Below are 17,851 nucleotides of genomic sequence, written 5' to 3'. Positions count from 1 at the left end.
GTACAGTACGTTGTTTTGTAACGCATGCTGGGTTATCATCTTGAAGTCTTTATTAGTATTATTTGCCTAGTATTTGTCCCTATATTTACAGAAAGGTTGTGAAACTCGTTGTTCTCAAGACCAGTTTCAGTGCTTAAATAGCCACTGTATTTCATTAAAATGGTTGTGTGATGGGCAAGAGGACTGCAAGGCTGGGGAAGATGAGGAAAGCTGTGATAAAGGTAAGCCTTTCATATTTTCAAACCCAACAACCACATACCCTCATAATATTCAAGATGAATGAACACCTATTTGTATATACCCATGGATTTCTACGCGCTTTGCTGATTTGTCTCCATTTTGTAACTCATTTTAATTTCAAACAGTAAAGATGTAAAAAGACTACAGGCTGCTATTTACATTCAGTACCAACTTTAATAATTAATTCTGAGAGAAAACTTTATAAATCTGTATCATCACAAGGGATGTCTCTAACCAATACTGCTAATTGGCTGAATACCCTTAATCACAGCAAGCAGCAAGTGGTATTTTATAATTGAATGGGCATGAAAAATAAGAGATGAGAACTGATGTAAGTTCACACCTTGTTATTGCTTTTTGTAAAGATAATGCTGAAAGACCGTCACTTGTTTACCACAGATTAATGGTTTTAATTATTATATTATATAAACGATGTGTGTATATTTATGGGCATTAGCAGGAGTGTAGTGCTGCAGGCTTGTTAGGGAGTGCAGGCCCCTCACTTCTTGGGCAGGGAGAACACTGCTTCTGTTCTTCATGTGTAGAATATTTGACTGTTTTGCTCATATTAATATATGGAGATCGATATACATGTGTATAACACATACAAATAAGCAAAGAATACAATAGCCTTAAGAAACCCTTGAGAAATAAATAACGAAAAAGTTTGAATATAGTGTGCCTCTGGTCTAAAACAACAGGTGTGAATAATGGATAAGAGAGGTGAAGGGAACCTGTCTCAGTGCAACAGCCACTAGGTTTCAGCATTTTACAATTCGATGTAATAATTGTAACAGTTCTTAATTTTAGTGACTTGTGGCCTAACACAGAAACATTTAGTAACAACTTTGCAATTGAACCATATATATATATATATATATATATATATATATATATATATATATATATATATATATACAGTGTGTGTGTGTATATATTCAGTCGCCGTTGTGCTTGTATTCAAAAAAGGAAGCTTCGAAAAAAATAAAGTGGTATAGGTTTAGTGGTTTATGAATAATACTAATGAAAGGCCCATCTCTTATTTATAACTGTTCTCTTCTATAAAATGTGCTTGTATTGGCAGCAATCCTTGTCTATGCTTTTAATTTCCTTGGCAACGTGTAGGGGCACAGCATGATACAACAAAGCAGACTTATTCATGACTAGGGGGTTCTTGAAGTTGATTGTTCGAAGACCAGATTTCCCCAGTAAAGCTTCCTCTAGAGGAATTGCTTTTTTTTTTTTTTTTTTTTTTTTTTTTTTTTTTTTAATAAATATGGTGATCTTTGTGGATTTTGACTACATTTAATTTTAAATTCATTAGAAATTGTTGAACTACAAGGTAAACAAACATAATGAGCAAAACTGTGCCTCAGACAGAGCCACAAAGTAAACTCGCTCTGTGTTTTGTTTTTTCTTCAGTCCTTTCAATAGAATTGGTTCAACAAATATCAGACTGACAAGGCTGTTCCATAGACAGAGGCCAACTAATTAAGTACAGACCTCTGTTCATTCCTTTTATAATGATTTTCTAAAATGCTCCACTGGAGACACGTTATAAAGGAGGTCATTTTTTTTCCTTCTTTTTTGTTCATTTTGGTGTTTTGCCTGTAAAAAAATATATATTCAAAGAAAATTCCTTATTGGCTGTCCAGCTGGCCCGTAACTGGAAACAAGAATAGTGGGTAGCAATCAAACCAGATCACAACCTTTATGTTTCTCTTGGTCTCTATGTTGCAACATTAAAATACAGAAGGAAGTGTCCTGCAGAGCTAGGATCGCTTTCTGTTTCATTCCCATTGAGAGCTCACATGTCTGCTGCTCTCTTCTGTTCCAGTTCTGAATAATCCTCATGAATACAAAACGAAGATAACAAAGTACCAGCAGGTTAAACTGCCAGCAGAAAATAGATTTAATTTGTATAGCAGGGTATCGTAGTGTATGGGAATGTACTGAAACCCCCAGTGTGTGTTCTATTAACAGTCTGTACTACCCTACTGAGAAATAAGACTATTAAATTCTAACTCTGTTTTATATGAAATATCAGTACCTGTGAGCAAAATGCTTGTAAACATTATTTCCATCATAGTTCAACGAAACAGGTTTGAAGCAGCTTGAAGACTAATAAGATATAATGTATTGATGATTAAATGAGCTAGTGAATGACATTTGCAATAGATTTCATTAAATAATATTGATTAATTTACTCAGTGGTGCAACATCAATGTACTAATATAGCTTATTTAACCATTACTCATCATAGCCTGAAACATCACTGGACCCTTGTCAGTTATGGAACTGATAAACATCACCAATGGATTTTCTCTGCAGAACCCATTTTTAGATTGGAAATATTTGTAATGGTTTTTATTATTTTTTTCCACTCGTTTACTATTTTGTGCATCTCAAATTATTATGACAGCTCTTGTCCACATGCCTAAGCTGCAGCTGTGGTTCTTGGCAGCAGTGCCAGACCTACAAGTTCATCCTGATGCTTAGTTGCTGTTTACAAGAGGTTGTTTAAACACCCTTTTATGGTGGAGGGAATTATCTGTACCAGCTTTCCCCTCTGGGCACCATCAGACAGAGGGAAGTGGCAACTACACAGACGCTTCCACCACAGGTTGAGTATGGAGTCACCAGGGTGTGATGGGACTTTGGTCCCCAGCAGAGGCAAAGCTTTTTCGAGATGTGTACAGACTTCTGATGTGCGCTGATCATCATTGGATTGCCATCAAGGATGTACACCTCCATGATGTTTGGAACACTGCGCATTCTCCAGGAAGGGACCCTCCCCAACAGAGTGGCGGTTACACCCACAGATAACCGTCAGATATGAATCAAGTACGGGATAGTGGACTTGTTTGCTGTCAGGGAGAACATGCATTGCCAACAGTGGTTCTGTCTGCCGAGAGATCCTCAAGCTCTGTGAATGGATGCTCTGGCCTATCTGTGGCCTAGACACTCCTTTGTGCCTTCCTGCTGTTGGTGTTGATCTTGGTCTGCCTAGTGAAAATCAGGCAGGAGGAGGCACAGATTCTTTTTGTGGAACCCAGCTGGGTAAGGGGGAACTGGTTTGAATCAATGATTCACATGCTAGCGGTGGAGCCATGGCAGCTTTCAACCAGGCAGCTCCTGTTATCCCATGCCCAGGATCACTTTGTGACATCTCTATCTGGTTACTCTGCAGCTGTGAGTCTGTTGAGTGGCGAAGGCTCTCTTCATTAGGTGTGTCTCAATGTGTATTTCAGCCTACAATCTTCTAGAGCATCTTCTACTTCTTCCCAGTACGGTTTGAAGTGGAACATTTTTGACAAGTGGTGCAATAGTCAAGACGTGGACCCTATTTCCTGTCCTCTTCCCTTAATCTTGGTGTTTTTACAGGATCTTTTTGAGCAGTGTAAGGGTCTTTTCAGCCGTCCATGTAAAGGTAGACCACACTAATAAAGTAATAATCAGTCAACCCACCACACCTCAATTAAAAAAGAGAAACAAGAGCACAAGTAATTGAATAATTGTCCCAGACAGTGAGAGACAAGCATGCAAATAATGTAGTAGAAGCGTTCTGGAGCCCTTTGCCTAAAGACAAATGACAGAGGAATTAATGTTTCTTAGTTAGGGTTTCACAAAGTGATTTAGCGTGAGTAGTGTATCTATTTTAACTAGCTGTTAGAAAAAAACTTTAGTTTAACCAACTATTAACAAAAGCCTTTTTTCCGTTAACAGTGTGCTTAGACTACCTGCAGAAATAAAAATTAATTTGACAGGTATATTGCAGGTGATGAATATTGTTGATACATAAATTATGTTCCCTCATAATTATTTCAATTTTATACAAACTTGCCATCTCTTTTTTTTTTTTAAAAAACCACTAGATAAATAAATGTCAGTAATGATAATGTGAACCCCATAATGCTACAGATTAAATAATAATTAACCAAATAATAATTATTCACAAGCTTTCAAGACCTCAAAGGTCTCTTCTTCAGAAGAAGAGAAGAATAAGAAGAGACCTTTGAGGTCTTGAAAGCTTGTGAATAATTATTATTTGGTTAGTCCAATAAAAGGCATCACCTTCTGATAGTCTATCATCTCTGGACTAATACAGCTACCATTTAATCTATCTACGATGCAGTGGACCCAAATTCTATTGGAATTTAGATTTGGAAGTTAAACCACTTGAATTTATCAAACTAAAAACAAAGTTGCCTTTGATGGGAAAACAAGTTCTAACAAAATGATTGTACAGTACAGCATATAAACAGTATATTATACAGTATAAAGTGTTTAATCTTTAAAGTTAAATTAAGTGTCATAGTTTTGTTTCTATTATTAATGATTCACTGCGAGGTACCTCCTATAGGGCATTAGGAAACACATTCTCTGCACAGATGAAACATTTGATTACAAATCACATGGAATTAATGTAAACCTAGCCTTTACAAAGTTCTTTCAGAATGAAAAAGAATTTGCTGGAGGAAAAACAAAATGAAATATCCCTGTACAATAAATCAATGCAATTATTGAATTTGAAAAAAAAGTTATTTTCAAGGACTTGTAACTGATTGTGTCTTTATGTGGAGAAATTGAATCCAAAGTGTAATAACAGCTGGAAAAAAAGCCTTTCTGTCCAATAAGAAAAATCATGCTGACATCAATATTGATCATTCAGATCCTGAATATTGCTCTAATGGTGCTTCTCAGCATGAGTAAGCCAGGGGGAGGGGTTAATGATCTAAATACTGCAACCATTTAACTCTGTTTATTCAACTTATGGTTTATTGACATCACTAAATACATGAATATGATTTAAAGCAGGCTGAAGAGAGCAGGCTTTTAGGGGGTTGCAGCACCCAACTGTGTGGATCATTTAAATATAGGCCCCCAGGTATTTATCTAAGACATGACTTCTGTGGTTGAATTGCTGTTGACCTTGAAAGAGCATTGAAAGACTAGAACTGAAATTGCAGCTCTTTAAAAAAAAAAAAAAGAAAAGGTGATTGCTGACAAATAAGCAAAGGCCTTATTCACTTTTTAATAACTCATGTACTGTATCTGTCTCGGTTAGAGAATTAGGGTATTCATCTTACCTCCCATATACAGTTTTCCATCATTAACTAATCATACCATATATAGAGGTACTAAAAATAAACTACTTAAATGAGTGCAAACCTTGGAATTTAAGTCTAGTTTTTTTTAATTCATATATTATTATCACAGTTATAATTCACACCCTTTTCTAATGTTGAAGATCTTTTTGGTTCTTTGCTTTTTTTCATACTTAATTACTGGATATACAGAATTTCCAAGTACAATACTGTAGATTGGTATTTCATCACTTCCTGTGCGGTTGGTTCCATGGCCTGGTTGCTGCTAGACCATTGGCGTGAAACTGTGCCACAGCACTGGATGTGATTGGCTACATGGAAGTACTGCAGCAGCGGTATGAAATACAAGCAAAGAACCAAACGGCCTTTGGTTCACAAGTGTATTTTAGTACATATTCTGTAATATAAGCTAGTCTGTCCTGTAGAGTACAATTTAAATGTAACATTGCTGGTCATTTATTCTGTAAAATACTGCCAGGTATGGACCGCACACCCCTAGATAGTTGTACATTTTAGAGCTGAAGTATTGCCTTTCACTTGCATTACTTCCTTTACCCAATAGGGACTAGACTATTGACTTAACCTTGTGTGTTTCCCGGAACGCCCTTCTGACACCATAAACCAGAACATTCTTATCAACACATCAAACTTGTTTGGCCAGGATCAGCGTGTCAGAAGTCTGATCAAATAGAGACATTTGGTCTCAGTACACGTCCTAGTTTAAGAAGTAAGCATAATACAAGCATCTCCATATGAACATCATGGGGTGGACTACAAATAAGCTCTGGTCTTGATTTTGAGATAATAATTGTACAGGGGTTAAACCATAACAAAGGATGGGTCTTTTCTAACCTCTCGTTAGCATGTGTCCAGGATACTGTGCTAATTGCTTTTTTCATTCGTATATTTCCTTTTGAGCGAAATTGTTACAAATAAAAGAGCAAATTATCAAATCTGTAAGTGCTGTATTATGCATGACTGTGTGATTGTGGATGTATTATTATTTTCTTGTTGAGAACAACTAGCTAGCACTGCCATGTGAGGCTAGTTTGAAGGCTTTGCTCCTGTGCTGTTTAAATAAAAGCATAGTCTAAAATATAGCTGTGCAGTTGCGAGAAGGAGATGCCAATTTCTTGTAATCAGTTGTATTGTGGAAATCTTCATGAGCACACAACAAGCTAGTATGAAATGCAAATATAGATTTTTTAATAATTCCACCTAGCTTTAAATGTTTGTAAATGTTTTTTATTTTTTTTGTTTAAAAAATTAAGAAAACATGGTCTGTAAATTCCATTGTATTGAAGGCCATTTTTTTGGCCATTAAAGTGAAAAAAAAAAAAAAAAAAAAAAATTATATATTTCTTTTTTTCAGTAGTGATTCCTTCTTGCTCCTCCAAGGAATATATCTGCTCTAGTGGGGGCTGTGTAGCAGCTAGCTTAAGATGCAATGGAATTGATGACTGTGCTGATGGTTCAGATGAGGTAAGTGCTGGTCTGTTGCATGTAGGCACTGGAGAAAGCATTGGGTTTAAGAGGACATTTGCATTTGCTTTAACAGATGCATTGTGGTGTAAAAGCAAATACAGATTATTTTGACAGAACATTTGAATTCTCTTTTTTTTTCTCATGGCATATTTCTCTCAGGTGATTACTATATACATTATTAAAGTACACTTGTACTAATACTGGACTATTTTCAATGTGTTCTTTACCCGAGTAAACATTGAAGTAAATGCTTTTGACCCATATCAAGTACCAGCATACTGTGTTCATAGCCTATGCAATGAAAGTACAGTAGGTATAACACTATTGGTATACCTGCCAATACAATCTGACTGTGAAATGTTTATGACAGATAATGTGAGATTTTAAAATCTCTGCCACTCATGCCATCTAATTTGTTTTTATTTATGTTTTGTTTATTACAATAAATCTCAGTATTTTCTAAACCAATACAATAATGGGTCTGTATTGTGCTATTTGTATTTAAAGACTATTTGTCCCAATCTTAAGCAATGCTAAATCTTTATGCTCTGTGTTTCCTATTGTTCTTTGTTTGGCTGGGAAATATAAATCAGACAGCTAAATAATGTAGTGCTGTATTGACAGGTTGACTGTGTGACAGGCTGTAGAGAAGATCAATTTCGATGTCAGAACAGAGCTCATTGTATCCCAGCTAGGTGGCGATGTGATGGCGTCCACGACTGTGTGGATCACAGTGATGAAGAAACCTGTGACCATGGTAAGGCCTGCTTCTAGATTCACTGTTGGTTTGTATTGATCTTTTCACATGAATTCATCTCTGAGCCTTCTCCTTTTTCAGTTTCACTGCAGAAATCAGTTTTTACCGAAATAAAAAGCAGTGATTTGTGAACTGTTCTAAAAGGAAGAAATAGGATTGCTATTGCACTTAAACTAACGTGAATCCAATGTATAGGTTTCTTGCAATTCTATTTATACTGGTTAACACTGAATGTCTACACAATTACAAGTCACCTTCTCCATTCACAGCAGAGAGCTGCACTGGTAAGTTAAATTAACAGCCATCATTCAGCTTCTATCTCTCGAGCTCAGCCTCACAATGTCACCCCTCACCTTGCAGGTTAAATTACTGACAGTTACGCAGCTAATGTCAGTGTGTTACAGACATAAAAGACCTCCAGTCCATGATTAGCTAGTGAAACCTGGGTTCATCAGCGTGAACCAATAGCACCCTATTTTTGCCTGCATATCCAGTTGTCTAATTACAGGAAGTGATATTTAAAAAGAAAAAAAAAAACTTACTCACAGACATTTCAGTGTACAATGACCAGCTCTTTGTCATTCCCTTTCAATATGGAGATCTCAATTATAAGGTCAATTAAATAGTCTTTTTTTTTTTTTTTTTTTTTTTTTTTTTTTAAATAGTATCACCACTGTTAAAGTGTCACCAAATGCATGCAAGCTTTAATAACTGAAAAGTTGTAACATAATCCAAGAAATTCAACAAGAGATGCTAAGATGTACTATGTGTGTGTATAAGTGTCCTCTGATGCACACTTGAATCAATAGTTTTAATATTAAGGCACTTTTTTCTCCACTGCCCCATTTGCCCCTAAATCAGGCACACACACACTTGCACAGTGTATACAAAAACATACAACAACAACATGCTACTAATTTTATTTAAAAGCTAACTCAAACAAATCAGTCTTAAGACGAGATTTAAAAAACTGCCTCACAGTCCCCAATATGCTGTGGCAGGGTATTCCAGGAGCATAGCAGCTAAATGCTCTATCACCTTGCACATCCTGGTCCTAAGCTAGCAGATAAACCAAGTATTATTATTACAGTGCACTCCATTTATAAGAATCATTATAAGCGGTTGATTTTTAAAAGTAGACAGATATTATTACTGTGGTGACGTACTGCAGAACTGGTATGTTAGTTGAAGGAAAGCTTTGTTCCCTGCAGTGTAATGGGTTGACCACTAGATATCACAAGTTCCTGCGTGTATATACAGGGACCACACAAAGTGTGGTTTAGTTAGTGCTGCAGCTGAAAACTCAGTTTATTTTGTTTGTTTGTTTTATTAGCGGTTGTTTCCCCACTGCACTGTAAGAAAAATAAAACCAACACTAGTTTTAAACTGTAAATCAACACTCTAGCCTGATTATTTACACTGCTCTTGGCCACATCACTTTACAATTTCCAAAAACGACTCCGCACGTCAGCAGTTTAAAGGCAGTATAAAAATGTCAATGGTGCTCAATCACTCAGGACAGTACATCAAAACAAGTCCTCGTGGGTAAGCAGCTTGTTATATGAACACGATTATGTTTACTCAAGGCTGCAGAATCCTATTTTACTACAGTATACTTTAGAAGTGATCATCTCGTGAAGGTGCCTAGTTTAACTGCTGTGCAGTGTTACATGTAATGGCCTTTGAATTTAAATGACATTACAGTACACCTGCACTACCACTGCATTTAAGCATCTGTGGCTTGCTTGTTTTCTGTTGCAATGCAAATCTCACAGTTTTTCATTAAGTGCAAAGCTCTGCAACCCCTCCCCCCCTACTCCTCCTCCTCCTCCTCCTCACCATGCCGCATCACAATCCCACTCTCTCTAATGCATATCACATAATAACACTGCTATACTCAGTATGTATTCAATTAATGTGTATTTACTTTATTGAAAGAAGTTTTCACTAATAAAGAACACAAAAAAACATACCTGTACAATGCAGTGGCACAGTCACATTTGATTAAAAACAATGCATTGCATGATCCACACTGCGTACGTGTCTAATCACGCAAGATATGATCAAATTCAAATTCAAAACAGCTTTATTGGCTGTAGACATCATTGCATGTGATCAAGTACTTAGTTACATGTAGTCAGTGTACCCTGAAATGATTCTTATAAGCGGATTGCTTGATTATTACAAGAGTATTTTACATTGGGGTTAGTATTGGAATGATTTTGTCACAATGGTTTTCATCACTATTTGCGGTTGATTCTTATGTGTTGAGTACATTTTATTATTATTATTATTATTATTATTATTATTATTATTATTATTATTATTATTATTATTATTAGGATTAACATATTGTTTTGTATTTATTTTCTGCACAGCTGTTTTCAAATGTTTAACTGTTCAAAATGACTGATAATGTTAAATCAAGTGCACTTTTAGCTGCTGCAATTAAAACCATAGTAACATATGGGTATCAATAATAAAACAAGCACACATTCATACACAAAACAGGAAAACTCCATAAAAAAAACAGCTTGCTTATTTTAACCAGTCATTACTGTTGGTAATTTGAAGAGTCTTTGTATACTTTCTACCTTGGATACTGTATAGCATGCATTCTGGAAAGTAATTAACAAGCTTGCTGATGTTGCACTTAATTCACCAGTTTCTCTGACAGTAAAACAGAATATGCCAAACTTGAACCCAGTTTGTCACCAGTCTTTCGCTATTTTAGGAGTGACCAGGTGCTGTGTTGAAATGAGGACACAGGACTTGTGAATTAATGCGAAACAGAATGTAGTTTGCTAAAATAGCAACAATGTTTCAGTACCACTCAAAAGCTCAGTGTTTTGTAATGTGTTGCTTGACAGTAACATCCACTGAAAGATCTGGGAGGAGTGACATTAGGTGTAGGGTTCAGGACATTTCATTTATTTATGTGCTACTTACTGTAGTTATGTCTCATGTTTTTTGTATAATGGGAAAATATTAAATATCACAGTAAACATCATAATAATAATAATAATAATAATAATAATAATAATAATAATAATAATAATATTATTATTATATATTATTATTATTATTATTATTATTATTATTATTATTATTATTATTAATCATTGGGATGCTGGTATTAATAATAATGGGATGCTAAAATAGGGGTAATATGAGCAGCAAGTGGGGTTCTAGTTAAAACCTTGGCCGTACACCAATGTAATTCTTTGAAAACCATGTACTTTCAAGTTGTAGGCAGTCAGGTTGCACCATTATCGTTTGAAGCATACAGTAGTTATTATCAGAAGGTATTAATTTTGAAATGTAATATAAAATGAATTTTTAAAGCCTATGCATTTTTTTTCTTAAACCCATTGTGTGCACTTTAATAAAGGTTATGCATATTACAATATTGATATAAAATGAATGTTGATGGAGCTAAGATGATCTTGTTTCCTCCACAATATGTGAACAGAGTGCGTCTGATGTTTTATTCATGGTACACCTCCTAATAAACTCTCAACAGACAGCACTGTCAATAGTGTGATATATATATATATATATATATATATATATATATATATATATATATATATATATATATATATATATATATATATATATATATATATATATATATATATAGATATAGATATATATATATAGATATATATATATATATAGATAGATAGATAGATAGATAGATAGATAGATAGATAGGTAGATAGACAGATAGATAGATACACACACACCCCCCCACATTAAATATGAACTGGAGAGGATGTACATATTTAATAATATGAATCAGTCAAGAAAATAAGTGAGGCAAGGTTGTACAGTAAATACGACTTTATTTTGTTTAAATATAGCTGATACAGCATACGTAAATAAATAAATAACAAAAATAAATAATAGAAAATGTTTTTGAAGTTCATACTGTACTGTTAGCAAAGTTTTTCTCTGTCACTGTCTGGTTTATATCCCACATGTCCTATTTCTTTTTGTTGAGTTGAATTTGTTTGAATTTCAGTGAGTCAGAAAACAGTGACAGTGACGTTTTAATCGCCATTTTAATGTTTGGAGTATCTGTTGTAGTATGATTTGTATTTCAGTGTTCAGTGTAAATTGGTGTTCAGCCATTTTCTCTTCTGAAGAGTGCAGGGAAGAAAGGCGTTCCTTTGAAAAGGGGTAGGAAGTGATGTGAAACAATCACATGACAGACGGAGGCTATTTATTGGAGTTGATGTGAGGGCAATAGTTAAATCTATTCCGCCTATGATATACAGTACTGTGCAAAAGTTTTAGGCAGGTGTGAAAAAATGCTGTAAAGTAAGAATGCTTTCAAAAATAGACATGTGAATAGTTTATATTTATCAATTAACAAAATGCAAAGTGAGTGAACAGAAGAAAAATCTACATCAAATCCATATTTGGTGTGACCACCCTTTGCCTTCAAAACAGCATCAGTTCTTCTAGGTACACTTGCACAAAGTCAGGAATTTTGTAGGCATATAGTCAGGTGTATGATTAAACAATTATACCAAACAGGTGCTAATGATCATCATTTCAATATGTAGGTTGAAACACAATCATTAACTGAAACAGAAACAGCTGTGTAGGAGGAATAAAACTGGGTGAGGAACAGCCAAACTCAGCTAACAACGTGAGGTTGCTGAAGACAGTTTACTGTCAAAAGTCATACACCATGGCAAGACTGAGCACAGCAACAAGACACAAGGTAGTTAAACTGCATCAGCAAGGTCTCTCCCAGACAGAAATTTCAAGGCAGACAGGGGTTTCCAGATGTGCTGTCCAAGCTCTTTTGAAAAAGCACAAAGAAACAGGCAACGTTGAGGACCGTAGACGCAGTGGTCGGCCAAGGAAACTTACTGCAGCAGATGAAAGACACATCATGCTTACTTCCCTTCGCAATCGGAAGATGTCCAGCAATGCCATCAGCTCAGAATTGGCAGAAAACAGTGGGACCCTGGTACACCCATCTACTGTCCGGAGAAGTCTGGTCAGAAGTGGCCTTCATGGAAGACTTGCGGCCAAAAAGCCATACCTCCGACGTGGAAACAAGGCCAAGCGACTCAACTATGCACGAAAACACAGGAACTGGGGTGCAGAAAAATGGCAGCAGGTGCTCTGGACTGATGAGTCAAAATTTGAAATATTTGGCTGTAACAGAAGGGAGTTTGTTCGCCGAAGAGGTGGAGAGCGTACATGAATGAGTGTCTGCAGGCAACAGTGAAGCATGGTGGAGGTTCCTTGCAAGTTTGGGGCTGCATTTCTGCAAAGGAGTTGGGGATTTGGTCAGAATTACTGGTCTCCTCAATGCTGAGAAGTACAGGCAGATACTTATCCATCATGCAATACCATCAGGGAGGCATCTGATTGGCCCCAAATTTATTCTGAAGCATGACAACGACCCCAAACATATAGCAAAAGTCATTAAGAACTATCTTCAGCGTAAAGAAGAACAAGGAGTCCTGGAAGTGATGGTATGGCCCCCACAGAGCCCTGATCTCAACATCATCGAGTTTGTCTGGGATTACATGAAGCGAGAGAAGCAACTGAGGCTGCCTAAATCCACAGAAGAGCTGTGGTTAGTTCTCCAAGATGTTTGGGCCAACCTACCTGCCGAGTTGTAAGTGTACCTAGAAGAATTGATGCTGTTTTGAAGGCAAAGGGTGGTCACACCAAATATTGATTTGATGTAGATTTTTCTTCTGTTCACTCACTTTGCATTGTGTTAATTGATAAATATAAACTATTAACATGTCTATTGTTGAAAGCATTCTTACTTTACAGCATTTTTTCACACCTGCCTAAAACTTTTAAAAGTACTGTGTATAATATAATATCTATATATATATGATATATATATATATATAGTATATATATATGGCAATCAAATTTTATCTATAGATAAATGCGATATAATATATATATATTATATTATAAGGCCCAGACGCTTCCGGAATTTCGGGCGTAAGCAAACAATGTCGAGCTCTTCAGAAGTAATTTCATTTAGTCTATCAGCTCGTTAATTAAAAAATTTCATTTAGTCTATAGTCTCGTTAATTAAAACTGGTATGGGCAAAAATGTGAAATAAATGACTTTAGAGAAAAAAAGAAACTTAGATAAAAGCATTAATAGTAATAATAATAATAATAATAATAATAATAATATAATAATAATAATAATAATAATAATAGTAGTAAAAGTGTTAGTCTATTGAGTTAAAGTTAAGTATAATACAATCAAAACCAGTGATGCACTTTATAAAATGATGCAAAAATATTTTAATTGTTATTGATTAGACATCACAACTTATGCTGAAAATTAACATTTGGTATTTAGATTTTTCTAAAGAAACACAGTTTGTATGTCCCACTAAACTCTTTTTGACTGTGTCATCAAAACCCAGCTGCGAAATTTATGATCAGTATTTTTGTCGACGCAGTCCAAATGTCATAGTCGGGCGCTGTCACTACTACAGTATCGGTTTTTAATGATGAACATACCAGCAATGTTAACAACATGCGTCCATTGTTGTCGCCACCTTTTTAACATGTATTAAAATAGATTAGATTATTATTATTATTATTATTATTATTATTATTATTATTATTATTATTATTATTATTATTATTATTATTTCAATGTTTCCAGTACTGAAAAAAAGGTTACACAAGTCTACAACTCTGAAGGGACTAAATGTATTTGTAGTATATAATATTTAAATATGTATCATGCACACAGTGCCTATTGTAAGTATAGTGTGTGTGTGTGTGTGTGTATGTGTGTTTTTTCAAATGCTATTTCTCTTACTAGTGTAGATACATATACATTTCAACTTTAGTATAGCCCAATTGTTTAATAAGTAGTACAGATGCAATTTTGAAACCGGATCTGTCAGTTTGTTGTTCGACACAGTAAAAGCAGATCATACTGTAGCTCCACAGCCAAGGAAATGTTTTGGTTTCTGTATGTGGTTCAGACTTTTTGACAGTTTTGTTATTCTGTTGTAAAATATAAATGAAATATAATTAAACCTTACAGATGGATATATATGCCGTGCTGATGAGTTTGTCTGCAACAACACTCTTTGTAAACTCCATGTTTGGGTATGTGATGGTGAGGATGACTGTGGAGACAACTCAGATGAAGATCCTGAAATGTGTGGTATGTATTAAATACATTTATTTGAATTGTGTTTTAGAACATTTTTAACTGCCAAACCAACCATTCATTTAAAAAATCAAGGCTTGAAGTAATAACAAAGGGCAGGACTCACTTTACTCTACTTAGAGCTACATCCATCTTGTCATCATGCATTAACCAGTTCTACTCTGATGAGTTAAAATCATGACCGCCCCATTGAGCCAATGCAAGGATGTTTACAAATACCTACTCTGTATTGTTATTGTTTTATTTATTAGCTGGATAAAAGCATAATGTCTTTTAAAGATCTTTTTTTCCCCTGTTTTCTTTGTTCAGCTGTGTGTTCTGGAGTGTTTTAAATTGATTTTTTATCCCATTCAAATAGCGAAGTTACCTTGTCCTCCAACAAGGCCTTATCGGTGCAGAAATGATCGAGTGTGCCTGAGATCGGAACACATTTGCAATGGTGTAGATGACTGTGGAGATGGCTCAGATGAAGAATGGTGTGGTAGGTGAAACTTTAGGAGGAACTATTTTTGTACTTTTGAACAAAAGCTTCAGAATATAAAAGATTGTTAGGCAAGACAGTACTGTGTTGTGCCCAACTTGACAGATACTTGAATTTAATTTCTTTTACAATATTTTTCTCCATCGTTAGTTGTAGGTATTGTATATCTGCAGATAAGATACTTTATTACTGAATTATTATCCAGAATGAGTACTGGTACCTACAGAGTAAATCCATTGAAATGCACATTGTAATTTACTATTACTCATACTCACTTCAATAAAAAAATGTCAATAACCTGTATATGATGGATTATCCTAACATACCATTTTTAAAGTGCACATAGACCAGGGAAATGACCCACCTACCTCCCTGCATATATACACCATTAAAACTCACCAGATGTTTTTATTATTATAATGATGTTTGGGGTGGTTTACAGTGAAAAGTATAAATTCACAATAATATATTCACATTTTATATTGTTCCCTACAAGGGTTTGGGTGAGGTGTATGGATGATATGTTTGTTTTTGAATGTACATATTAATGTATGATCTCCTTTGATGTATTTTTTATTTGATTTAATGAATTAGAGAAGGTGATAGAAAAGCAGAGACCCTGTGGAAAGTCTGAGTTTACCTGCAGTAATAAGAGGTGCATCCCTACTGAGCTGCAATGTGATCTATTTGATGACTGTGGAGATGGAGGCTCAGATGAGAGTGATTGCAAAAAGTGTAAGATTTGCCAAACATACTTTATTTTAACCTGGCGTTTTCTAATTCTCCTGTGCTAATTGTGGTGAACAATTAGCATCATAGTCACAATGCATCTGTTTAATCTCCAGCCAATTTTAGAAATGTGTGTTATAACTGGATTATATTTGTGTTATGATATTAACAAAATGCAACCTAATGCACCAAACTTGGTTGATATCCTTATAATCTGGAATATCTTCAAGGCAAACAACGACAATCTTATCTTTGACATATGGTAGATGCTGAAATAAAATACCCTGCAGTGTAATGAAGTCTGAACTAGATTTGAACCCAGGAGACAGCAACGTTTCTGGTACATGGACTTCTTATAGCTTTCTGTAGTGAAAGAGCAAATATCTCCTATAGAAGGATATTGTAATACCAACCAACCAAAACCATGTATTATCAGCAAAGCATACCCCAGCATTCATTTTACAACACATTGGTGATAAGTATGTATGCTTAAGAAACCATTAGAATTCTTGCTTATACAGTAGGTAGTGAAATAAGTCATATGGAGATTTAACAAGTATGATAAAGTAACATTTTAGACAGGTGTCTGTTGAAATGTGCATTTGAACAGCTACCAGTATTGAACTCCTCTGTATTTTATATATGCTACGTGAGGGTTGGAGAGCAAAACACATTTAAATAATTGCAGATACAGTAGCACTCTAGGTGGACCTGGATCTGTCTCTTACTACCTGCAGGCAGTTTGGGTATGCAGGTATTTCATTACCCAGACATGTATAACCTCACTGTGCATGTTTAATGAAAGCCCTGAGATATACTTAGTGAATACATTCATATTGTACTGTACTCTCGATGAAGAAAACATGTTTGCTATTCCCTTTTTCCTTCAGCTCCCAATGAAGATATTTGTGAAGGAAGAATTAATCCATGTGGAGAAGATGCAGTCTGTAATCAAACCAAAGCAGCTGCTGTTTGTCAATGCAAGCCCGGTTTTCAGAGAAATCAAAGGGATAAGCAATGCAAAGGTACGGAGTGACTGTTTTTAGTTGTGATTTGTTTGTATCTTGGGGAGTGATATAAGTTGGAGATACTGTTTGTTTGTTCTTTTCAAACAAATATCATTTATTTTGTTTCCCAGAATTCTGAACTGTATTGCACCATTTGCGTTGCATTTATTGGAGACAGAAACATCACGCCTAGACCTCCTCTGTCAATATGAATCAATGACCCTCACAGTGTGTCTAAAGCAGTGAAATTGAGAATGTTTCCTAATAAAGTGACTCTTTTATCAGTTTAAAGGTTGATCAAGCAAGACTAAGATATTACTGGCCTTGTCAACATTGAGATGGTAACCTACTGTTCACTCTAGAAAATGCATACATATGATGATCTTTTTAATAAATAATGCAAAAATGTCTCTGAAATGCAATCTGTGTTTCATTTTCAGAAATCAATGAGTGCCTTCAGTTTGGTTCCTGCTCTCACTACTGCACAAATACTAAAGGTTCCTTCAAGTGTGCATGTGACAGAAATTACAAGGAGATCAATGGCACCTGTAAAGCAAAAGGTAATGGCATTTGCATAGAATTTTTTTTTGTTCATTGAACTATGTGAAACATATGTAATGTGGATATGCAATGTTATCAGCATCAATATAGATATATATGCAAAGCCGGTCATTTTATTAAACCACAACCAATAATTTAGCTTTAAGACTTTCATTATGTTAATATTAAGAAACACCGTAAGTACAGTACATGCATTACCAAGCTACATGTTTTTTTCTACTATTAACTCTGATATACAGTACAATGTTCACAGTGCAGAGAAGACCATATATAATAATCATTTTTCTT

The 17,851-nt window shown here is 35.1% G+C and overlaps 1 protein-coding gene across 1 annotated transcript in view; it reads left to right on the top strand.

Moving 5' to 3' along the window:
• LOC121322318 (low-density lipoprotein receptor-related protein 1B-like) overlaps positions 1-17,851 on the top strand; it is a 155,772-nt gene that overhangs the window by 115,878 nt on the left and 22,043 nt on the right. The window contains exons 46-53 of the mRNA XM_041262116.1: positions 92-221; positions 6,724-6,830; positions 7,458-7,590; positions 14,657-14,779; positions 15,144-15,266; positions 15,861-16,001; positions 16,886-17,020; positions 17,443-17,562. Of these exons, the coding sequence (XP_041118050.1) occupies positions 92-221; positions 6,724-6,830; positions 7,458-7,590; positions 14,657-14,779; positions 15,144-15,266; positions 15,861-16,001; positions 16,886-17,020; positions 17,443-17,562 (1,012 nt within the window). The remainder of the gene's footprint in view (positions 1-91; positions 222-6,723; positions 6,831-7,457; positions 7,591-14,656; positions 14,780-15,143; positions 15,267-15,860; positions 16,002-16,885; positions 17,021-17,442; positions 17,563-17,851) is intronic.

This window comes from Polyodon spathula, chromosome 10, assembly GCF_017654505.1.
Source record: "Polyodon spathula isolate WHYD16114869_AA chromosome 10, ASM1765450v1, whole genome shotgun sequence".
NCBI classification, from domain to species: domain Eukaryota; kingdom Metazoa; phylum Chordata; class Actinopteri; order Acipenseriformes; family Polyodontidae; genus Polyodon; species Polyodon spathula.
This window is presented reverse-complemented; position numbering and strand designations above follow the sequence as displayed.